General features: G+C 43.5%; 1 protein-coding gene across 1 annotated transcript in view; it reads left to right on the top strand.

Moving 5' to 3' along the window:
- Positions 1-15221: 15221 nt before the first annotated feature.
- Positions 15222-26168, top strand: part of LOC124803342 (insulin-like growth factor-binding protein complex acid labile subunit) — a 95436-nt gene continuing 84489 nt past the window's right edge. Inside the window, exons 1-2 of the mRNA XM_047264528.1 lie at positions 15222-15281; positions 20781-21017. Of these exons, the coding sequence (XP_047120484.1) occupies positions 15222-15281; positions 20781-21017 (297 nt within the window). The remainder of the gene's footprint in view (positions 15282-20780; positions 21018-26168) is intronic.

Below are 26168 nucleotides of genomic sequence, written 5' to 3'. Positions count from 1 at the left end.
TTCGAACCTGCGACCGTAGCGGTCTTGCGGTTCCAGACTGCAGCGCCTTTAACCGCACGGCCACTTCGGCCGGCTAGCAGTTTGGTCCCTTAGCAATTCACACATATTTGAACATTTATCTAGCACGCAGACAAGTCGGTTGTAGACCCTCAACTGGCCTCCCTTGAACCAACGCACAGCCATCCCTGTCACCGAGACAGAACACCGAGCCAGAACCACCTTTATCAGAGAACACAACCGACTGTCAGCTCTGCCTGCACTGAACTCTCACTTGACACTACTGAGGTCGCAAATGCCGATGGTTTGGCGTCAGCGCAATGACAGCTACAGGGCGTCTTACTCGGAGCTGTCCTTGTAGTAACCGATTTGTTATACACTACTGGCCATTAAAATTGCTACACCAAGAAGCAGTGCAGAAGATAACCGGGTATTCAGTGGACAAATATATTACACTAGGACTGACATGTGATTACATTTTCACGCAGTTTGGGTCCATAGATCCTGAGAAATCAGTACCGAGAACAACCACCTCTGGCAGTAATAACGGCCTTGATACGCCTGGGCACTGAATACAACAGAGCTTGTATGGCGTGTACAGGTACAGCTGCCCATGCACCTTCAACACGATACCACAGTTCATCAAGAGTAGTGACTGGCGTATTGTGACGAGCCAGTTGCTCGGCCACCATTGACCAGGCGTTTTCAATCGGTGAGAGATCTGGAGAATGCGCTGCCCAGGGCAGCAGTCGAACATTTTCTGTATCCAGAAAGGCCCGTACAGGACCTGCAACATGTGGTCGTGCATTATCCTGCAGAAATGTAGGCTTTCGCAGGGATCGAATGAAGGATAGAGCCACGGGTCGTAACAAATCTGAAATGTAACGTCCACTGTTCAAAGTGCCGTCAATGCGAACAAGAGGTGACCGAGACGTGTAACCAATGGCACCCCATACCATCACGCCGGGTGATACGCCAGTATGGAGATGACGAATACACGCTTCCAATGTGCGTTCACCGCCATGTCGCCAAACACGGATGCGACCATCATGATGCTGTAAACAGAAACTGGATTCATCCGAAAAAATGACGTTTTGCCATTCGTGCACCCAGGTTCGTTGCTGAGTACGCCATCACAGGCGCTCCTGTCTGTGATGCAGCGTCAAGGGTAACCGCAGCCATGGTCTCCGAGATGATAGTCCATGCTGCTGCAAACGTCGTCGAGCTGTTCGTGCAGATGGTTGTTGTCTTGCAAACGTCCCCATCTGTTGATCCAGGGATCGAGACGTGACTGCACGATCCGTTACAGCTAGGCAGATAAGATTCCTGTCATCTCGACTGCTAGTGATACGAGGCCGTTGGGATCCAGCACGGCGTTACGTATTACCCTCCTGAACCCACCGATTCCATATTCTGCTAACAGTCATTGGATCTCGACGAACGCAAGAAGCAACGTCGCGATACGATAAACCGCAATCCCAATAAGCTACAATCCGACCTTTATCAAAGTCGGAAATGTGATGGAACTCATCCCTCCTCCTTACACAAGGCATCACGACAACGTTTCACTAGACAACGCCGGTCAACTGCTGTTTGTGTATGAGAAATCGGTTGTAAACTTTCCCCATGTCAGCACGTTGTCGGTGTCGCCACCGGCGCCAACCTTGTGTAAATGCTCTGAAAAGCTAATCATTTTCATATCACAGCATCTTCTTCCTGTCGGCTAAATTCGCCGGCCAGAGTGGCCGAGTGGTTCTAGGCGCTACAGTCTGGAATCGCGCGACCGCTACGGTCGCAGGTTCGAATCCAGCCTCGGGCATGGATGTGTGCGATGTCCTTAGGTTAGTTACGTTTACCTAGTTCTAAGTTCTAGGGGACTGATAGCCTCAGCATTTAAGTCCCATAGTGCTCAGAGCCATTTGAACCACATCATTCCACACACGAATTAACCGGTCCCTGTTTATTGAACTTACCGCTTCAACAATTCGATTTCTCAGATCTTCAAGAGTAGCTACCGTAGGAGGGACAAAGATCCTGCCTTTTATATACCCCCAGAGAAAAATTCGCAAGGTTTGAGGCCTGAAGACGTGGGAGGCCAAACGAAATGAGCAAGCTCTTGTTGTCCACTTCTTCCAATCCAATGTTGTGGGATTGTGTTGTTAAGATAACGCAACTGCTGATGTAACTGCAACTTCTAAAGCTTTATACGTAGTCGTCGTTTCAAAACCCGCCACACCGGTGGTGGTCACATTAATCTGACTGCACAGCGTAATTTAGCTATTTTGCGCGCTCTGAGTTAAGTGCCACAATACATACAATTAGTTTCTAACTTTACCGTAAGTTGATTCTTCTTAGTGAGTAAACTATGACAGCATTTTTAGACTTTTAATTGAAGTCGATAATTATATGAAGCAATGGAAAGCAAATTTTTCTTACCCCTGTAAGCTGTTAGGTAGGTAACTTGCAACTAGGACTGGATTACTAGTTAACTATTTTACTTATTTAGCAATACAGACATTTTCATCCCTTCATACCTAGTACACCCAGCATCCTCTGCGTATTTTGTGTCAATCTACTGTGTAGTGATTGGTTACGGGGAAATACACTCCTGGAAATTGAAATAAGAACACCGTGAATTCATTGTCCCAGGAAGGGGAAACTTTATTGACACATTCTTGGGGTCAGAAACATCACATGATCACACTGACAGAACCACAGGCACATAGACACAGGCAACAGAGCATGCACAATGTCGGCACTAGTACAGTGTATATCCACCTTTCGCAGCAATGCAGGCTGCTATTCTCCCATGGAGACGATCGTAGAGATGCTGGATGTAGTCCTGTGGAACGGCTTGCCATGCCATTTCCACCTGGCGCCTCAGTTGGACCAGCGTTCGTGCTGGACGTGCAGACCGCGTGAGACGACGCTTCGTCCAGTCCCAAACATGCTCAATGGTGGCCAGGGTAGTTGACTTACACCTTCTAGAGCACGTTGGGTGGCACGGGATACATGCGGACGTGCATTGTCCTGTTGGAACAGCAAGTTCCCTTGCCGGTCTAGGAATGGTAGAACGATGGGTTCGATGACGGTTTGGATGTACCGTGCACTATTCAGTGTCCCCTCGACGATCACCAGTGGTGTACGGCCAGTGTAGGAGATCGCTCCCCACACTATGATGCCGGGTGTTGGCCCTGTGTGCCTCGGTCGTATACAGTCCTGATTGTGGCGCTCACCTGCACGGCGCCAAACACGCATACGACCATCATTGGCACCAAGGCAGATGCGACTCTCATCGCTGAAGATGACACGTCTCCATTCGTCCCTCCATTCACGCCTGTCGCGACACCACTGGAGGCGGGCTGCACGATGTTGGGGCGTGAGCGGAAGACGGCCTAACGGTGTGCGGGACCGTAGCCCAGCTTCATGGAGACGGTTGCGAATGGTCCTCGCCGATACCCCAGGAGCAACAGTGTCCCTAATTTGCTGGGAAGTGGCGGTGCGGTCCCCTACGGCACTGCGTAGGATCCTACGGTCTTGGCGTGCATCCGTGCGTCGCTGCGGTCCGGTCCCAGGTCGACGGGCACGTGCACCTTCCGCCGACCACTGGCGACAACATCGATGTACTGTGGAGACCTCACGCCCCACGTGTTGAGCAATTCGGCGGTACGTCCACCCGGCCTCCCGCATGCCCACTATACGCCCTCGCTCAAAGTCCGTCAACTGCACATACGGTTCACGTCCACGCTGTCGCGGCATGCTACCAGTGTTAAAGACTGCGATGGAGCTCCGTATGCCACGGCAAACTGGCTGACACTGACGGCGGCGGTGCACAAATGCTGCGCAGCTAGCGCCATTCGACGGCCAACACCGCGGTTCCTGGTGTGTCCGCTGTGCCGTGCGAGTGATCATTGCTTGTACAGCCCTCTCGCAGTGTCCGGAGCAAGTATGGTGGGTCTGACACACCGGTGTCAATGTGTTCTTTTTTCCATTTCCAGGAGTGTACGTCAACAGATATGAAAGTAATTTCGGGAGTGTCCCAGGCAGACTATTTACAAAATGTTTAGGAGCTTTCAGTATAGACTATTTTTTATTAGTGCACTTTATAGGCCACTGAAAATCACTTCATCACTTAACAGCACTAAATAACAAATGAGTGAGTTTGAAAGAGGTGTACGAGAATGTGATGGATCCATTCAGGAAATTTCTGCTCATGTGGGACGAAGTGTTTCGGCAGTGCAACGGGTTTGTGCAGAATGGTTCACGGAAAGTCGTAGAAAACGACGAGATAGGTCGGGTCAGATCTGTGTCCTCCTCGGCTCTGGCGCAACAGTGGAACACTGTAACACATCGTACGCTAACAGGTATGACAGTCCGTCGCCTTTTATTACAGCATGGGTTAAGTGCGCGTCTTCCACTTATCCGCCTACTTTTCACGAATGTGCAGAAACATGCTAGATGGCAATGGTGTATAGAACATGTCACTGGGGACAGGAATCATATTGTGTTTTCGGACGAATCCAGGTATTGTTTGTTTGGAGATGATGGCCGCATTTCGATTCGTCGCAGTCAGGGGGAGTGGCATTACAGTGACTGCATTCACACAAGACATACAGAACCAGATCAAGGCCGTATGGTGTAGGGTGCTATTAGATACAACCGCAAATCACACTTGGCGCTTGTCCACGGCGATGTGTCCAGTATGACCTACGTGAATGACATGCTGCGACCCGTAGCCGTACTCTTCCTGCATAACACACCAGACGCCATTTTTCAGCAAGACAATGCACGGCCACATGTTGCTGCACTAACACTTGCCGTCTTGGTGTCACAGGATGTCAGACTTTTGCCATGGCCCGCCGGATCACCAGACTTGTCGCCAATCGAAAACATGTGGGATATGGTGAAACGACACGTGCAGCGCTGTGACCCAATGCCAACTTTAAAACCGGGAGAGTGTAGCATGGATGGCTATAACACAGGACGCCATTCTTGCCTTTTACGCGTCGATGCCATCACGCATGGAACAAATTATTAGGGCCCATGGCGGACCCTCTGCCTACTAGGCAACAGGACAAATTCTGAGACGAGGCGATTGAAATGCCAATCATTTCTGCAGAAACTACTAATGTATATGTCGTGTGAATATGAAAGTCCTATCCCCAGTCGTTCAGCCGGCCGGTGTTGCCCAGCGGTTCTAGGCGCTTCAGTCCGGAACCGCGCTGCTGCTACGGTTGCAGGTTCGAATCCTGCCACGGGCGTGGATGTGTGTGATGTCCTTAGGTTAGTTATGTTTAAGTAGTTCTAAGTCTAGGAGACTGAGGACCTCATACCAGACGAATGTTCGCGTAGTAGAGTATTTATAGTGCACGCGTACGTGGAAACGGTGTTTGCGCAACAATTGCTGACATAGTGTAACTGAGACGGAATAAGGTGAACCAGCCCGCACTCGCCGATGCAGATGGAAAACCTCCTTAAAAACCATCACAGCGAACCTTGACACTAATCCGCTAGGCGGATTTGTGCCAGGGACCGGCACACCTTTCCGCTCGGGAAGCAGCGCATTAGACCGCGCGGCTATCAGGGCGGGCTTATTTCAGGTATTAGTAAAGTACAATTTCGTTATTCTTAATGTGCTGAAAGGCCCCTCACTAAAGTAGTTAATTTTAAATACGAAAAGAGAAGTGTTTACGATGTGTTACACAGTTCCAATGCAAGAGCCATCTAGCGGCTGCAACACACTGTAAAAATGTTATCTTTGTAATAATACAGTCAGTTGTAAGTGGTATAGTATCTATCCAGCATATGTAAACAGATGTGGTATTATGTACCGTATTTGTATCGTGTAACAAGCGTCTGTGAACAATATGCATATGGACATGGCCTTTTGGACAAGGTCCTGTGTGTTTTTAAGTATTTTAGCGATGACAAACGTTTATTATGTGATGAGTTTTATCCACTTGATATCTTGTACATGAGATCCAGCGTAAAATGAACATGTTATACTACAAAAAAAAATGTTTAAGGTGTGTAAATGTACAGGTACACTTTCGGATGTTTATAATACCGGGCTAAAACTTTCATATCAAATATTACACTTTAATTTATGATATATGTTCCATGTATTGCATGATCTTACAGACCTGAAGATGGCAGCTAAGACTGTTGGAACCGTTTGTGTTGAAGAAACTATATTTTGTGTGATCTTGGTTTTTGAATGGTTTTTAACAGTATATTGGAAAGTTGAGTCTTTTGTTTCTGTCTATGCGCAGTTGCTATCCACGATAGTCGGCGGCGGCCTCTGTCGATAACTGCTCACGGTCATTTTGGTGAAGGCAGTTTTTCTCAGATCAAAGTAGTTGTGATATCCGACATACGTATCACGTGATAATCTGAAGAAATCAGTGTCTACTCGGCCATGGGATCTCCGATTAGCTGGACATCCGCTACTCGACCGTGGTGCAAGCTCTCTCAAATGTAAGATCTGTAGCGAAATTTTTACAAAAGTGGTGGAGAAACGTGAAAGCTAATAATCCGAGCTCCGTTACTCGATATTTACGCGACATCAGTTAAGGAACTAAGCTTTGCGTTACGGTTTCCACTCACAATAAAACCACTTTCCGATCATATCGCGGTGTTGCCCATCTTGTGCTCGACAGTCATGCCAGTAGCCTCTCTATCTCCCTTCTGCCCCCCACCCCACCCCCTCTCTTTCTCTCTCTCTAACACATGGCCCTCGTAAAGGGAGCCTCATCTGTGAACAGGATGGATGGCAGAAATTCCAGTACCATGGCGGCCTGTGGGACGTACCAACGACGAAACGATCGCTATGGAGGCGTTTTCTGCTTTTATCTTATCTGACGGTAAACAGCTGGCGTATCAGTCTTTGCCGATATTATCGAAGCGTGCCTGGACTACGCAGGTATGACACATAACAAGGTAACACCCGGACGGCAGGAAATCGTGTCGCCTGTATACGACCGATACCGAGAGCTAAAATTATTTGTCAGGCAGCAGTACCATCACAGTCTCCATTTCATACAGTGACGAGAGACACCACCACCTAATTTTTAAAGAAGAAATTCGTGTTTCCACCTTAAGCAACTTCTAATGAACGATGCTTTATTGACAACAATTTTCGGTAGGAAGTACCATTAGTAAGCAGACATAAAAAAAATATAATACACACGTTACTGAAAAATAATAAGGGATCTAACAGAATTTAAATCTGACCCTCAGAAAGACTATCTATCCTGTCAGTCAACTGCAAAAACAAATAATACACACTTGTTAATCGCCAAGCGCCGCAAATGAAGGAAACAGGAGGAATCCGAAAAAAAATCAATGGCTCTGAGCACTATGGGACTTAACTTCTGAGGCCATCAGTCCCCTAGAAATTAGAACTACTTAAACCTAAGGCCATCCCACACATCCATGCCCGAGGCAGGATTCGAACCTGCGACCGTGGTTCCAGACTGTAGCGCCTAGAACCGCACGGCCACCCCGGCCGGCAGAGGAATCCGAAAAGAACAGAATAATTTTGGGATCTTTTAGAAACTGATACATCCAAACTACCGAAGATGAACATTATATTGCTTTTGAGTGACTTCAGTACTAAAACAGGAAGAGAAAACAAATTTAGAAACATAGTAGGACGTTACCCAGTCCACAAAAGAAACAACACAAATAGTATGAAACTGATCAGCCTATGTCAATATTCTCACCCGAAACAGATGTCGACCTTCTTCAAGCTCTCAAGAAAAGCTAAAATCCGAATATCTCCAACCCCTATGTCAGGAGAATTTAAGTTAGATCATGTATCTGTATCTCAAAAAAGTGCTAAGGAAATTACGAATGTGAAAGTAGTAAGGAATGGTTAATTTAATTCTGATCATTAAGTAACTAACTAAACTCCGTCCGACTAGGCCTCGGTAGACCTAACAGTACCGACCGAACGCCGTGACATCGTTCAGCCTATAGACATCACGGGATGCAGATATGGAGTGGCATGTGGTCAGCACACCGCACTCCCGGCCGTTGACAGTTTACGAGAACGGGGCAGCAACTCCTCAGTCTAGTAGCTCCTCAAGTGGCCTCACAAAGATTGAGTGCACCCCTCTTGCCAACAGCACTCGGCACACCGGAGGGTCAGCCATCCAAGTGCTAGCCAAGGCAGACAGTGCTTAACTTCGGTGATCTGAAGGGAACCGATGTTACCACTGAGGCAAGACCGTTGGCGATTCTGATGACTACCTCTCTAACATTAAGGTTAATCTCGTACTTCAGAAACTAAAAAGAAAATCACAGAAACTAAGAAAATAAGTACAGACAGACTTAATATAACAAAAGAATCAGTTCTAATGTATCAAGACGAAATTAGAACAGCTGAACATGGTGACTGGCCAGAATTATCTAAAGAAACTGGTAACGCTGCATAGAAATTATCTGGTCAATCAGCAGTAAAAAGAAATTATGGTGGAACGAAATACGTGAAGTAGCTTTAACAGAGAGGGTTAAAAATGGAAAAAGTGGATATGCTCAGGAAATATTGAACTATGTGATTAGTTTAAACAGCATCGAAAATTAGAAGAACTAAAAGAGATTATGAATAGAGAGAACTTACAGAAATTTAGGAAAACTTTAAAAAATAATACCCTTGATTTTAATCAGACTCTTAATGACAGACTAATGGGATATCAGATCTCAAGTGTGTGCTTGACGAATGAAACGACAGATTTGGCATAAACAACACTAAAAATTGCGATATACTTATAAATATTTTGATCAGCTTCTTAACTGTCCAGAAAAAATCCATAAGCTTTAGTTCTCAAACACTCAGGAAAATCTAGAAGTGCGGAAGTTCGGACGTCAATGCGAGATGCTTTTAACAGTTTCTACAATGAAACATTGTCTCAAAATACGGTAGAAAACCCAAAGAAATTCTGGTCGTATGTAATGTACACCAGTGGCAAAAAACAATCAATACCGTCACTGCGCGATAGCGATGGAAATGTTACCGATGATGGTGCCACTAGAGCGGAGTTATTAAATACAGTTTTCCGTAATTCCTTCACGAAAGAAGGCGAAGTAAATATTCCAGAATTCGAAACCAGAACAGCTGTTAGCTGTCAGAATATGCAGACACAATACTGCCTTTCTTAGCAAATGTATACAACCGCCCACTTGACGAAAGGTCTGTTCCTATAAATACGACTAGAAAGTACTAGAAAGTAGCACAGGTCTCACCAATATTCAAGGAAGGAAATGGGAGTTACTGAATTACAGACCCATATCACTGATCTCAATTTGCAGTAGGATTTTGGAGCATATACTGTACTCGAACATTATGAATCACCTTGAAGAAAAGGACTTATTGATACATAACCAACACGGATTCAGAAAATATCGTTCTTGTGCAACACAGCTAGCTCTTTAATCCCATGAAGTAATGAGTGCTGTCGACAAGGGATCTTATCGATTCCATATTCCTAGATTTCCGGAAGGCTTTTGATACCGTTCCTCACAAGCGACTATTAATCAAATAGCGTGCATATGGAGTATCGTCTCAGTTGTGTGACTGGATTCGTGATTTCCTCTCAGAGAGGTCAAGTTCGTAGTGATAGACGGTAAATCATCGAGTAGAACAGAAGTGATATCTGGCATTCCGCAAGGTAGTGTCATAGGCCCTCTGCTGTTCCTGATTTGTATAAATGATCTAGGTGACAATCTGAGCACCCCCGTTAGATTGTTTACAGATGACGCTGTAATTTACCGTCTAGTAAAATCATCAGACGATCAATTCCAATTACAAAATGATCTAGAGAGGATTTCTGTATGGTGCGATAAGTGGCAATTAGCACTAAACAAAGAAAAGTGCGAGGTCATCCACATGGGTACTAAAAGAAATCTGATAAATTTTGGGTATACGATAAATCGCACAAATCTAAGGGCAGTCAATTCGGCTAAATACCTAGGAATTACAATTAGGAGCAACTTAAATTGGAAAGACCACATAGACAATATTGTGGGGAAGGCGAAATAAAGACTGCGTTTGTTGGCAGAACACTTAGAAGATGCGACAAACCCTCTAAAGAGACAGCCTACATTACACTTGTCCGTCCTCTGAAGGAATATTTCTACGCGGTATGGGATCCTTACCATGTGGGATTGACGAAGTACATCGAAAAAGTGCAAAGAAGGGCAGCTTGTTTCGTGATATCGAGCAATAGGGGTGAGAGTGTCACTGATACGATACGCGAGTTGGGGTGGCAGTCACTGAGACAAAGACAGTTTTCTTTGCGGCGAGATCTATTTACGAAATTTCAATCACCAACTTTCTCTTCCGAATGAGTAAATACACTCCTGGAAATGGAAAAAAGAACACATTGACACCGGTGTGTCAGACCCACCATACTTGCTCCGGACACTGCGAGAGGGCTGTACAAGCAATGATCACACGCACGGCACAGCGGACACACCAGGAACCGCGGTGTTGGCCGTCGAATGGCTCTAGCTGCGCAGCATTTGTGCACCGCCGCCGTCAGTGTCAGCCAGTTTGCCGTGGCATACGGAGCTCCATCGCAGTCTTTAACACTGGTAGCATGCCGCGACAGCGTGGACGTGAACCGTATGTGCAGTTGACGGACTTTGAGCGAGGGCGTATAGTGGGCATGCGGGAGGCCGGGTGGACGTACCGCCGAATTGCTCAACACGTGGGGCGTGAGGTCTCCACAGTACATCGATGTTGTCGCCAGTGGTCGGCGGAAGGTGCACGTGCCCGTCGACCTGGGACCGGACCGCAGCGACGCACGGATGCACGCCAAGACCGTAGGATCCTACGCAGTGCCGTAGGGGACCGCACCGCCACTTCCCAGCAAATTAGGGACACTGTTGCTCCTGGGGTATCGGCGAGGACCATTCGCAACCGTCTCCATGAAGCTGGGCTACGGTCCCGCACACCGTTAGGCCGTCTTCCGCTCACGCCCCAACATCGTGCAGCCCGCCTCCAGTGGTGTCGCGACAGGCGTGAATGGAGGGACGAATGGAGACGTGTCGTCTTCAGCGATGAGAGTCGCTTCTGCCTTGGTGCCAATGATGGTCGTATGCGTGTTTGGCGCCGTGCAGGTGAGCGCCACAATCAGGACTGCATACGGCCGAGGCACACAGGGCCAACACCCGGCATCATGGTGTGCGGAGCGATCTCCTACACTGGCCGTACACCACTGGTGATCGTCGAGGGGACACTGAATAGTGCACGGTACATCCAAACCGTCATCGAACCCATCGTTCTACCATTCCTAGACCGGCAAGGGAACATGCTGTTCCAACAGGACAATGCACGTCCGCATGTATCCCGTGCCACCCAACGTGCTCTAGAAGGTGTAAGTCAACTACCCTGGCCAGCAAGATCTCCGGATCTGTCCCCCATTGAGCATGTTTGGGACTGGATGAAGCGTCGTCTCACGCGGTCTGCACGTCCAGCACGAACGCTGGTCCAACTGAGGCGCCAGGTGGAAATGGCATGGCAAGCCGTTCCACAGGACTGCATTCAGCATCTCTACGATCGTCTCCATGGGAGAATAGCAGCCTGCATTGCTGCGAAAGGTGGATATACACTGTACTAGTGCCGACATTGTGCATGCTCTGTTGCCTGTGTCTATGTGCCTGTGGTTCTGTCAGTGTGATCATGTGATGTATCTGACCCCAGGAATGTGTCAATAAAGTTTCCCCTTCCTGGGACAATGAATTCACGGTGTTCTTATTTCAATTTCCAGGAGTGCATTTTGTTGACACCCACCTACGTAGGGAGAAATGATCATAATAATAAAATAAGAGAAATCAGATCTCGAAGGGAAAGATTTAGATGTTCCATTTTCGCACGCGCCATTCCAGAGTGGTACGGTAGATGCACTTAAGTGTGAATTGCAGAGTAACCATGTAGCTGTCGATGTAGATCTCCAATCCATTCGAAGTCCTAAATTTTTCTTTCGGAGCAAGGAGTCCAAGAGTAATATTAGGCGAAAATCAGACACCGTTTGTAAACTCTCACACAACAACTTATTTGAGTGTCATGGTGCTACATTATTAATATTTAACTATCAAGTTAAAGTAAATAATTTAGCAATAGTCACAGTGTTAACTGTTACTTTCTCAAGTACAGACAATCGATAGCAGTCACTTTTATAACGAAGTTCGTATCATCGTTGTAGTTCACAATTTCAGTCTTTCAGATGTAATAGCATCTTTAACTGTTTCGTATCTACTCTGCATTAATGCAGGGTACACTCGCGTTTTGTAATAACGATTTCTCTCTTCTCGTACTTTCGATCTCTGATTCTTCGTCTTGATAATCTTCTGTCTTCTGCACAATGCGCTGCTGAATGTTCTATCTCGAATCTTGTCTCTAGCGAGCTTGTCTCCTAGTCTCCTCTATTCGTTGTTAGTTAGAAAAAATAGTGTTTCTTCTTAAAATATAGTAGCTCGTTACAAGAATGTCTTTATGACAATCTGCTCTCTAAAACTTCTTCCGCCATTTCCGTATTATATTTTTCTTGTCCATCATGCAGCCTTCGACTATTACTATTAGTAAAACTGTCTTCTTTCCACTGAAATACCACTCTTTACCCCTTATAAAACGACACGTCCCCACTGCCCAACCTTACACAGCCACGTCCCAGCTTCAGCTAACACGCTTTAATTTGTCCCCTCCATCTTAACAAAATTAGCACAGACTAAATTTTTCCTGTAGGACCAAAGCATTCTCCTTTCTCATAAACATTACATGGAAGTTATACAGAACTTTGGATACAAACGTTTATGGTACATGGAACATAATAACATCTTTACAGATTACAATGAATTTGTTTATACCTAAAAAAGAATTTATGTTGTAAATAACATAAAATCACCACTGCATATATCGTTTATCACTTAAATCATCACGCTATGTCAAATAGATGTTAATGACATTAATGACTGGCTGAGAAACGGCAGTGATGCTGGCAACGGTATGATTATTGCTGAGGAAATAATCGCCATTTGTTTGTCTGCAGACAATGACGACAGTGTTGAAGGATTAGCTCACGAAGTTGGCTCTTTGTCTGAATACATTATGACACATACAAGAGCGCCTCTACAGCTTGGAAAAATAGTGGCTATTTGGAACCCCAGGCGGAAGCAGTTCGAACTAATGCTGCTGGGACCCTTGTATGAACGTTTTTCCCATAAACGGCTTACGAATTTCGCTCAGGAGAAATTTAAAGTTTATTTCAGTGTACAAAAATCACTGTCGTTTATTTCCTTTTCTGTTAAAAATGTCTGTGACATCGAATTAAACAACCGGTTTACTGTTACCAGTCACTGTTTATTTATCTCCATGATGCGTTTCAAAGGTTTAAGCCGCCGTCATCAGGTGATTTACATTTGTTAGTATGACATATGTATGTGTTGTGTTATGATTTTTGGAGGAACTTGTGGCACTGTCTAGCAGAGAAACAAAACATTGTTTCAAAACACGCTTTTGTTTTTTCTTTTTTTTCTTTTTTGAAAAAAACTAAACGTCTACCAAAAATTAAAATAAAATAAGTAGCATAGAATACCTCCAGTGGTGACAGATTGCTTTCACTGTCGTAACGCATCACATGTATAATGACATATTTTATAAACAAAGATGACGTCTGGAAACTATTAGGTGCAAGGAACACATAAACAAACAGAAACATTATCACAAAGGACAAAGTATATACACCATAACAACTTTATTATGGAGTAAGTTTTCAAGGGTTTTGGAGATCTTTGTTTTGAGATGTTCATTACATGAATTGGAATAAATATTTCAGGTGGTATATAAACCCGATTCTGTTAAGTTTATATAGCTTAAATTTCACACTAATTTATATAATCAGGTGACATGTTGCAAACTTGAAGTCCAATAATTATGTTGGCTACATTGCTAAAATTATACATAAATAACAATTTTGGTTGGGATTCAGAGATAGTGATAAAAGACTAGAGGCAGAGGGAGAGGTAGAGAAAGAGAAAGGGAGAGGGAGAGAGAGAGAGAGAGAGAGAGAGAGAGAGAGAGGAAGAAGTGGTTGGATAGAGCAAATTTTCCGAAGCAGGGGGTTCTAATATTACGAGTGTATCTGTTACATGTAATAACTAATAAAGGTTGGGGTAATACATTGATTAAAGCTTTAAAATATGCAGATAGATATACCATTTGCAGCATTATTTGATGTACATATAATTTCAGGCTGACAGGTGTACAAGCTGTTGGTGTGATGGTATATTTGCTAATGAGGTCAATCCATTGCAGATTTGGGGGATGTCATGCTAACATAACTAAATATTTACGGTAAACATTAAGGTGTGTGTGTGTGTGTGTGTGTGTGTGTGTGTGTGTTTGTGTGTGTGTGTGTGTGTGTGTGTCTGTGTGTGATGTGCATTGTAAGTTTAATAACGTAGGCAGTTGCTGAAAACAGAGATGATCCTATTGTAAATATCGTCATTTTTCTCATTTAATATTGATTCAGATTGTTTTGTTTGGTGTTTATATATTTGGAGTGTCTCAAGGATGTTTAGTTTTTTGCCTTTAGGTTGGCTGTGCGGGATGCCGATACTTGTGATATTAACCCAGGGTTTTTGTTTCATAGTGTTTCAAGGATGTCTAGTTTTTTGCCATTAGGTTGGATGTGTAGGCGGCTGATACTTGTGATGTTAACATGGTGTTTTGTTTCATGCAAGTGGGTGCCTAATGCTAATGTGTGGTATTTTTAGTTTTTTGTGCTGCCATGTGTTCTTTGAATCTTATCTCAAATGATCTACCTGTCTCGCATATGGCGACGCAGTCGCAGTCCAATCATTCTTTTTCGCACACATCTGTCTGATGAAGTGGATTTCGTGTATTGCTGTTGTGAGGTAACTTTAGTCCAATTTTGTCGTCTGTGGTGAAGAACATGATTATGCCTTTTTTTTAAGAATGTTTATTCCTTTTCGTTTGAAGACACTGGCAGTCTGATATGAAATATAACATAGAAATGGGATTGTATGAAAGGTGTTGTTTTCTTTTGTTTTTTGTGATGTGATTTCTTTGCCATTATTGAATGTTTTACCGTATCTGCTATTGGGCTGTTATAACAATTTGCAATAGCTGTTTGTTTGATTATTTCAGTTTCTTGTTCACATTTTCTTCAAAGAGATGTACTTGGATAGCTCTGTCGATCATGGACCGGAATGCTGCCATTTTGAGGGCTGGGGGGCGACAGGAGGAGCTGTGGGTTGTAGTATGTGTTGAGGCATAACTCCAATAAATTTCAAACTGATATCTGTTATTCTTTCTTCTAATGGTAAGGTCTAAAAAATCTATACTGCCGCTTACTTGGTGATCAAGCAATCTGAATCCACCTTAAATGACAAAAATGACGATGTTTACGATAGGATCATCTCTGTTTTCAGCAACTGCCTACGTTATTAAACTTACAATGCACATCACACACAGATACACACACACACACACACACACACACACACACACACACACACACACACACACCTTAATGTTTACCATAAATATTTAGTTATGTTAGCGTGACATCCCCCAAATCTGCAATGGATTGATCTCATTAGCAAATATACCATCACACCAACAGCTTGTACATCTGTCAGCCTGAAATTATATGTACATCAAATAATGCTGTAAATGGTATATCTATCTGCATATTTTAAAGCTTTAATCAATGTATTACCCCAACCTTTATTAGTTATTACATGTAACTGATACACTCGTAATATTAGAAACCCCTGCTTCGGAAAATTTGCTCTATCCAACCACTTCTTCCACTCTCACTCTCTCTCTCCCTCTCTCTTTCTCTTTCTCTACCTCTCCCTCTGCCTCTAGTCTTTTATCACTATCTCTGAATCCCAATCAAAATTGTTATTTATGTATAATTTTAGCAATGTAGCCAATATAATTATTGAACTTCAAGTTTGCAGCATGTCACCTGATTATATAAATTAGTGTAAAATTTAAGCTATATAAACTTAACAGAGTCGGGTTTATATACCACCTGAAATATTTATTCCAATTCATGTATTCAACATATCAAAACAAAGATCTCCAAAACCCTTTAAAACTTATTTCATAATAACGTTGTTGTGATGTATATACTTTGTACTTTGTGATAACGTTTCTGTTTGGCTATATGTTCCTTGCAGCTAATAGTTTCCAGACGTCATCTTTGTTTACAAAATATGACAGCATACATGTGATGTGTTACGGCAGTGAAAAGAATCTGTCACCACTAGAGGTATTCTGTGCTACCTATTTATTTTTATCTTTAGATATATGTTTAGCTTTTTGTCCAAAAAAACAAAACCGTGTTCTGAAACAGAGTTTTGTTTCTCCACTAGACAGTGCAACAAGTTCCTCCAAAAATCATAACACAACACACACATATGCCATACTAACGAATGTAAATCCACCTGATGATGAAGTTTAAACCTTTTAAACGCGTCATGGAGATAAACAGTGACTGGTAACAGTAAACTTATTGTTTCATTCGATGTCAATAACAGTCATGGTAAAACGTAACCTAAAATGTTCACATTTAAATGTATGTGACAATAATCTATAATTAATATGTTTACTTGAAAACAAATATAACGTGTATATTGATGATAGTAACCATTATCATTCCAATTTTTTTCTGCATCTTCGGATTTTCCTTAATCTGGGTGACACAAGGTCGCACCTAGATGGGATAATTGAGGTTCCATTGTACTATATAACTACTGATGGTGGATTTTCTAAAAAGAAAGTAATACACATTTTTTTTGAAAAATGTCTAATATAGTCTAATGTATAACAGGCAGTCAAATGAAAACGAAACTGGAAAAAAGTAAACTGTTTATTATTTCAGAAGTGGTCGCCTTACCTGTTAATACATTCACCCACTGTGAGACAAGACGGACAATGCTTTCAAGCAAAACTGTTTTGCGGTTGCCTATAGGACCACGATTGTACTCAGGCTTAAACGTCTTCGTCTGAAGCAAATCAGCGCCCACGACTGTCTTTCTTCAGGGCTCAAAAATATGGGAGTAGCACGGGGAGATATCGGGTGTGTGTGCAGGATGTGTAAGCACTTCCCAGCTAAACTTATGAATTGTAGACGAAACGACCTTGGCAACATGTGGGCGGGCACTTTTTGCCGGCGATTTTCGTATTTTTGGAGCCCAGAAAGACATTCGTGGCCGTCAATTTGCTTCGGATCAAGACGTGCACGTGACGGTGCGATCATGGTTCCGTAGAGCATAGGCAACCACAAACTTTTTCCCATGAAGTCATTAAGCCTCTTGTCACACAGTGGGATAAATTTATTAACAATTAAACAGTTTATTTACTTTCTTCCCATCTGTCTGGCTTTCATTTAACTGCGCCTTATAATAAGTGTACAGTATGTAGTATTACAAATGGTGATTGGAATAAAGTGTTCTCGGTCTTCGAACCGCGTGAAGTGGTTAAAATGCAACGAACTTTCGACCAAGTACTCCATGGCAACTAGCAAGTGGAATGAGTGGTGATGGGCTGCACATACGTCCTTACATACTCTAGCTGCAGGCTGTGACGTCACTGGGGTACATAACATCGCCATATGTGGGAGTCAATGTACACCCATATACACTCCAGGATACACAAAAAAAAAGAAGCACCACGAAGGAATTATCCAGATGAGACGGAAATCGGTAGATGTGGTGTACATGTACAGACAAATGATTACAGTTTCAGAAAAACTGAATGATTTATTCAAGAGAAAGACCTTCACAAACTAAGGAAGTCAGTAACGCATTGGTCCACCTCTTGGCCTTATGAAAGCAGTTATTTGGCTTGGCACTGATTGACAGACCTGTTGGATGTCCTTCTGAGGTATATCGTTCCAAATTCTATCTGACTGACGCTTTAGATCGTCTAGCCGCGCGGAGTGGCCGCGCGATTTGAGGCGTCATGTCACGGACTGTGCGGCCCCTCCCGCCGGAGGTTCGAGTTCTCCCTCGGGCATGAATGTGTGTGCTGTTCTTAGCATAAGTTAGTTTAAGTAGTGTGTAAGTCTAGGGACCGATGACCTAAGCAGTTTGGTCCCTTAGGAATTCACACACATTTGAACATTTTAGATCGTCTAAATCCCACGGCTGTGCAGGACGTCTCCAGACACATCTTGAATCTCATTAACTTCAGTGATGAGTCGTGCTTCGATTTGAGCCCCGATAACTAACGAAAACGTGTCCGGGGCCGCCGTGAAGAGCTGTGGGATACCAACCTGCCGCTCGCCATATGGCCCGACTACTAGGAGCGACGGTCTGGGTGCCATTCCTTTTCATGGCAGGACCCATTTGGTTATCGTCCGCGGCCCCCTTACAGCACAGCGGTACGTCGACGATTGTCTACGCCCCATTTTGTTGCCCTTCATGGCACGCCATCCGGGGCTTACATTTCAGCAAGATAATGCCCGCTCGCAAACGGCAAGAGTTTTTTATTGCCTGTCATCCTGGTTGCCACACTGTACCTTGGCCAACAGGATTGCCGGATGTCTCTCCAATTGAGAACGTTTGGAGCATTATGAGCAGGGCCCACCAAACAGCTTAAGATTTTGACGATCTGATTCGCCACTTGGACAGAATTTGACACGATATCCCTCAGGAGGATATCCAACAACTCTGACAATCAGTGCCAAGCCAAGTAACTGCTTGCATAAGGGCCAGAGATGTACCTACGCGTTACTGACTTGTTCAGTTTGTGAAGCTCTTTCTCTTGAATAACGTGAAACCTTCCCGTCTCCTCTATATCTCTTTTGTTACGCAACCTTCCCTTTTACAATAACCTATGAAACCTTCCCTTCGGTTTTCTATCTCTTGCTTAATAATAACAAATGAAATCTTCCCTTTGACATTTATTCTCTTTCTCAATCATACAAATTTAATTGCTGCTTATTAAAAATGATTTTCTGATTATTTCGACGAAACACAGAATGTGTCGTCGTCGTGGCGCTCAGTCGTTACCTGCAACAACCCAAAACTGTTCCTTACCTTTTTTACTGTTACTGGATCGCCATCTGACTGCTACATCGAACTGCGACATGAATATACTTACTCTGTTTTACTATACTAAATTAGCTGCTGGTGGGCTGTCATAACAAGTGGCGGTATTTATTACCAAAGCTGGCGTTATTCTTTAATAGCAAAGCTGACGTTATTATTTAATTAATTTGATTGACGTTACGAATTCATAGTTAAACTTTTTCTTGAGAACAATATTATTTTACAAAGTTTTACGTTGATGGCTTTTGGGATGGATTTAAACTTTTTCTTGAGAACAATATTATTTTACAAAGTTTTACGTTGAAGGCTTTTGGGATGGATTATAATCAGTAATGCAATATTGCTGGCAAAAATTAATTATATTCTGAATGAAATGATTTTACAAACGTTCAAATGGAACTTACTTTCTACAATAATCTTACAACTAGCATTGCGCAAACATACCTTCAGTAGTCTTGAGTTTCTCAAAGAAATATTTCAATAATATTAGTTCCTCTTATGATAATAGTTAGCTGATGTCTCTGTTCCTCCGTTTACAATCTCCTGTAAATCATAGCTGGTGGCTGGCAGGTACACCGCTCCTCCCAACCTCTCGCTTCAGACCTGCTACCGACTCGCTTCACTTCTCACTTAGTACTGACTTCCTACGAACGCCAAAGTGCGGTCTCTCCCGCCAACAGTGCTTTCTGGAGCTGACAATCCCTGCTACCATTACAAAATGTATCAATGCGCGGTCTTTCCCGCTCTTTTCTTAAAATGTATCCACACGCGGTCTCTCCCGCCCTTTTTAAAATTATATCAATGTGCGGTCTCTGCTGCCAACAATACAGTGCAGACATTCCCTGCTACCACCATTATTTCCAACATGACAAATATTCCAGAATGAGATTTTCACTCTGCAGCGGAGTGTGCGCTGATATGAAACTTCCTGGCAGATTAAAACTGTGTGCCCGACCGAGACTCGAACTCGTTTCATGACAAATATTAATTATTGGCCGGCCGGTGTGGCCGTGCGGTTCTAGGCGCTTCAGTTTGGAACCGCGTGACCGCTACGGTCGCAGGTTCGACTCCTGCCTCGGGCTTGGATGTGTGTGATGTCCTTAGGTTAGTTAGGTTTAATTAGTTCTAAGTTCTAGGGGACTGATGACCTCAGAAGTTAAGTCCCATAGTGCTCAGAGCCATTTGAACCATTTTTATTAATTATTCCTACTTAATCCGATTAATAAAATATAAACATCTTCCATAAATTGTGGTCTGACAATATACAATAGAAATATACACGTCTTACAAACTAATCCATTTTTTTCTGAAATTGTAATTTTTTTTTTCTGTGCATGTACATCACATCTACCGATTTCCGTCCCATTGGGATAATTTCTCAGTGGTGCGTCGTTCCTTTTTTTTTCTCTTAGAGTGTATGTTAGTATACAGCGACTTACATTAAATGGCGATGCTGTAAACTCTAACGACGTCACTGCCAGCAGCTAAAGTATGTAAGGGCGTATGTGCAACAGTCAGTCCACTTGCCAGTGACCATCTAATGCTTGGTTGAAAGCTTGCTGCATTTCAAGCATTTGATGTGGCGGGAAGCTGGAGAACATTTTATTCGATGTTACCACCGCGAGCCCCTGCACTCTTACTGCAGTGACTTGCCTGGAGTTGTCATGTGTGTGTGTGTGCTGTTCCGACAGGAGACGCAGGCGGACACGTCGCCGTACGCCAAGGCAGGGTTCCACGGGCGCCTCCTGTGGGCGACGTACCGGCTGAACGGGCTCACCATGGTCTACCCGCTGGACCTGTACGAGGTGCGCCTGCTCGACCTGTCGGACAACCGCATCCGCTCCGTGCACTCGGGGGCCTTCTCCAACATGCGCCAACTGCAGCGCCTCTCCCTCGCCCGGAACATTCTTACCGAACTCAACAAAAAGGTCTGTCTCTCTCACCCTCGCCTCGTCCGCTGTAGCTAAAATACAGCGTGTTTCAAAATGTTTCATCCAGGCTCACACGATTGTCTCCTCTACGCTTTTTTACTAATCAAATAATGGGAAAAATTTATGGATGTGACGTCGATCTCCACTGCATGTGTGTTTATTTTAAATTAGCGTGTAATAGCACCTGCAGGCCAGCACTTTACTGACCACTAAACGAATTGGGCACCTATAACAGGATAAGGTTAGTTGCATTTCTCGTTTCATTTCACTTATTGTACACTATGTGATCAAAAGTATCCGGACACTTGGCTGAAAATGACTTACAAGTTCGTGGGGCCCTGCATCGGTAATGCTGGAATTCAGTACGGTACTGGCCCACCGTTAGCCTTGACGAGAGCATCCAATCAATGAGGTGCTGGAAGCTTTCTTGGGGCATTGCAGCCCATTCTTCATGGAGTGCTGCATTGAGGAGAGGTATCGATGTCGGTCGGTGAGGCCTGGCACAAAGTCTGCGTCCCAAAACATCCCAAAGGTGTTCTACAGGATTCAGATCAGGACTCTGTGCAGGCCATTCCATTCCAGGGATGTTATTGTCGTCTAACTGTGGTGTCACCGCCAGACACCACACTTGCTAGGTGGTAGCCTTTAAATCGGCCGCGGTCCATTAGTATACGCCGGACCCGCGTGTCGCCACTGTCAGTGATAGCAGACCGAGCGCCGCCACACGGCAGGTCTAGAGAGACTTACTAGCACTCGCCCCAGTTGTACAGCCGACTTAGCCAGAGATGGATCACTGACAACTATGCTCTCAGTTGCCGAGACGATAGTTAGCATAGCCTTCAGCTACGTCATTTGCTACGACCTAGCAAGGCGCCATAGCATTTGATATTCAGTGTCATAATGTCTAAACAAGAGCGATGTACACCAATTCTGGATTAAAGTTAAGTATTATATCAACTACGTATTTTATTTGCTACTATTAATTCCCTTAACTGTTCCAGACCTCGCGCCAGTCAGCGTGTAATTAAACGCGTGCATTTCGGCCTCCTCTAGCAACACTTCACTAACTACTCCGCCACAGGCCGTGCATTATGAACAGGCACTCATCTTGTTGAGAGATGCAATCGCCATCCCCGAATTTCTCTTCAACAGTGGGAAGCAAGAAGGTGCTTAAAACATCAATGTAGGCCTTTGCTGTGATAGCGCCACGCAAAACAACAAGGGATGCAAGACCCCCCAATGAAATACGCGACCACACCATAACACCACCGCCTCTGAATTTCACTGTTGGCACTACAAACGCTAGCAGATGACGTTCACCGGGCATTAGCCATACCCATACCCTGCCATCGGATCGACACATTGTGTACCGTGATTCGTCACTCCACACAACGTTTTTCCACTGTTCAATCCTCCAATGTTTACGCTCATTACACCAAGCGAGGCGTCATTTGGCATTTATGGGTGTGATGGTCTATATACATGTCTGCCTATTTCACATTACGACGCTTATCAACTGTCGGCGGTCTCTGTCAGTCAACAGACGAGGTCGGCCTGTACGCTTTTGTGCTGTACGTGTCACTTCACGTTTCCACTTCACACTCAGGTCGGAAACACTGAACCTAGGGATATTTGGGAGTGTGGAAATGTCGCGTACAGACGTATGACACTAGTGACACCCAATCACCTCATCCACGTTCGAAGTCCCTGAGTTCGCGGAGCGCACCATTCTGTTCTCTCACGATCTCTAATAACTAAAGAGTAGCTGGCAGAAGGTCGCAGCACAATGCGCCTAAAATGGAAAACGTTTGTTTTTGGGAGTGTCCGGATACTTTTGATCACGTAGTGTACATTTAAAGATATACTGCCTAATATCTTTAAAGCAGGTCGCACATTTTACAATTTTATATATAACACTACAATGTTTCACATAACTAGCAAAAGTTGTTTTGAGCAATAAAAAGACGACTTGTAACAATGAGTTACAAAGAAAATTAAAGTAGGTTAAGGAAAGGGAGGGTTAAAATAATAAATGTTAGTAAATTAGAAGAAAATAATATAAAGATAGGAAAGGAACTGTCTGTTGATTTTATTTACTGTTAAAACGAAACATAATGTGTAAATTATGGTTTGTGGTTTTGCTATTCCAACTGGGAGGGTCTCGACGGAAACATCGGGACTGCCTCACCTGAAGTAGCGTTCAAAACTATTTCTTCTTACATTACGAAATGAAATACGTCATGAGTGACTCTGTGTGTATTTGTTTCTGTTGCCTAAAAACGAGTGTTAATTATTACTGTTTCACTTAGCTAATGTAACGGGTGCCAGGGGTGCCTCGGAACTTAATCTTCAAGCCTGGCCTCGCTGTGTGGCGTATTACTTAGACTTACTGATTGTCTCATTGTTTACATTAGTCATTTCCTTTACATTATTTAGTTAGCATATTTAAAGTGCAGTTTAGATACGTAAATCAATCATGTAGTGTGTCTGCATTTCCTATAATTATCTTGTTGATCTATTTTAGGTTTTATATTCCTTAAGTAACGGGTTGTTATCAAGAGAAAGAAAACTGGCGTTCTACGGATCGGTGCGTGGAATGTCAGATCCCTTAACCGGGCAGGTCGGTTAGAAAATTTAAAAAGGGAAATGGATAGGTTAAAGTTAGATATAGTGGGAATTAGTGAAGTTCGGTGGCAGGAGGAACAAGACTTTTGGTCAGGTGAATACAGCGTTATAAATACAAAATCAAATAGGGGTAATGCAGAAGTAGGTTTAATAATGAATGAAAAAAATAGGAGTACGGGTAAGCTACTACAAACAGCATAGTGAACACATTATTGTGGCCAAGATAAACACGAAGCCCACGCCTACTACAGTAGTACAAGTTTATATGCCAACTAGCTCTGCAGATGACGAAGAAATTGATGAAATGTATGACGAGATAAAAGAAATTATTCAGGTAGTGAAGGGATACGAAAATTTAATAGTCATGGGTGACTGGAATTCCAGAGTAGGAAAAGGGAGAGAAAGAAACATAGTAGGTGAATATGGATTGGGGCTAAGAAATGAAAGAAAAAGCCGCCTGGTAGAATTTTGCACAGAGCATAACTTAATCATAGCTAACACTTGGTTTAAGAATCATGAAAGAAGGTTGTATACATGGAAGAACCCTGGAGATACTAAAAGGTATCAGATAGATTATATAATGGTAAGACAGAGATTTAGGAACCAGGTTTTAAATTGTAAGACATTTCCAGGGGCAGCTGTGGACTCTGACCACAATCTATTGGTTATGAACTGTAGATTAAAACTGAAGAAACTGCAAAAAGGTGGGAATTTAAGGAGATGGGACCTGGATAAACTGACTAAACCAGAGGTTGTACAGAGTTTCAGGGAGAGCTTGAGGGAACAATTGGCAGGAATGGGGGAAAGAAATACAGTAGAAGAAGAATGGCTAGCTTAGAGGGGTGAAATAGTGAAGGCAGCAGAGAATCAAATAGGTAAAAAGACGAGGGCTAGTATAAACCCTTGGGTAACAGATGAAATATTGAATTTAATTGATGAATGGAGAAAATATAAAAATGCAGTAAATGAAGTAGGCCAAAAAGGAATACAAACGTCTCAAAAATGATATCGACAGGCAGTGCAAAATGGCTAATCAGGGATGGCTAGAGGACAAATGTAAGGATGTAGAGGCTTATCTCACTAGGGGTAAGATAGATACTGCCTACAGGAAAATTAAAGAGACCTATGGAGAAAGGAGAACCACTTGTATGAATATCAAGAGCTTTGATGGAAACCCAGTTCCAAGCAAAGAAGGGAAAGCAGAAAGGTGGAAGGAGTATATAGAGGTTCTATACAAGGGCGATGTACTTAGGAGAATGTTATGGATATGGAAGAGGATGTAGATGAAGATGAAATGGGAGATATGATACTGCGTGAAGAATTTGATAGAGCAGTGAAAGACCTAAGTCGAAACAAGGCCCCTGGAGTAGACAACATTCCATTAGAACTACTGACAGCCTTGGGAGAGCCAGTCCTAACAAAACTCTACCATCTAGTGAGCAAGATGTATGAGACAGAATAAATACCCTCAGACTTCAAGAAGAATATAATAATTCCAATCCCAAAGAAAGCAGATGTTGACAGATGTGAAAATTACCGAACTATCAGTTTAATAAGTCACAGATGCAAAATACTAACGCGAATTCTTTACAGACGAATGGAAGAACTGATAGAAGCCGACCTCTGGTAAGATCAGTTTGGATTCCGTAGAAATGTTGGAACACGTGAGGCAATACTGACCCTACGACTTATCTTAGACGAAATATTAAGGAAAGGCAAATCTATGTTTCTAGCATTTATAGACTTAGAGAAAGCTTTTGACAATGTTGATTGGAATACTCTCTTTCAAGTTCTGAAGGTGGTAGGGGTAAAATACAGGGAGCGAAAGGCTATTTACAATTTGTACAGAAAGCAGATGGCAGTTATAAGAGTCGAGGGGCATGAAAGGGAAGCAGTGGTTCGGAATGCAGTGAGACAGGGTTGTAGCCTCTCCCCGATGTTATTCAATCTGTATATTGAGCAAGCAGTGCTCCAGAAGAATGCTGAAGATTAGATGGGTAGATCACATAACTAATGAGGAGGTATTGAATAGAACTGGGGAGAAGAGGAGCTTGTGGCACAACTTGATTAGAAGAAGGAATCGGTTGGTAGGACATGTTCTGAGACATCGAGGGATCACCAGTTTAGTATTGGAGGGCAGTGTGGAGGGAAAACATCGTAGAGGGAGACCAAGAGATGAATACACTAAGCAGATTCAGAAGGATGTAGATTGCAGTAGGTACTGGGAGATGAAGAAGCTTGCACAGGATAGAGTAGCATGGAGAGCTGCATCAAACAAGTCTCAGGACTGAAGACCACAACAACAACTACAACAAGTAACGGGTCTATGTCTGATATTATTGTTGTGTTTGTCTCATTTTCTGTGTCTACATCTACTTCAGTGTTTGTGTCTGTGTTTGAGTTACTGTCCTCCCAAGGATCTTGTTGCTGTGTTTGTTTGGTGTCTGTTCGAGGTTTGCCGTACGGATTTTCATGTGTGTAGATGTCATGCAGTGTTCTTGAAACGTTACTAGCGATGTCGCC

This window comes from Schistocerca piceifrons, chromosome 6 (genome assembly GCF_021461385.2).
Source record: "Schistocerca piceifrons isolate TAMUIC-IGC-003096 chromosome 6, iqSchPice1.1, whole genome shotgun sequence".
Classification (NCBI taxonomy): domain Eukaryota; kingdom Metazoa; phylum Arthropoda; class Insecta; order Orthoptera; family Acrididae; genus Schistocerca; species Schistocerca piceifrons.
This window is presented reverse-complemented; position numbering and strand designations above follow the sequence as displayed.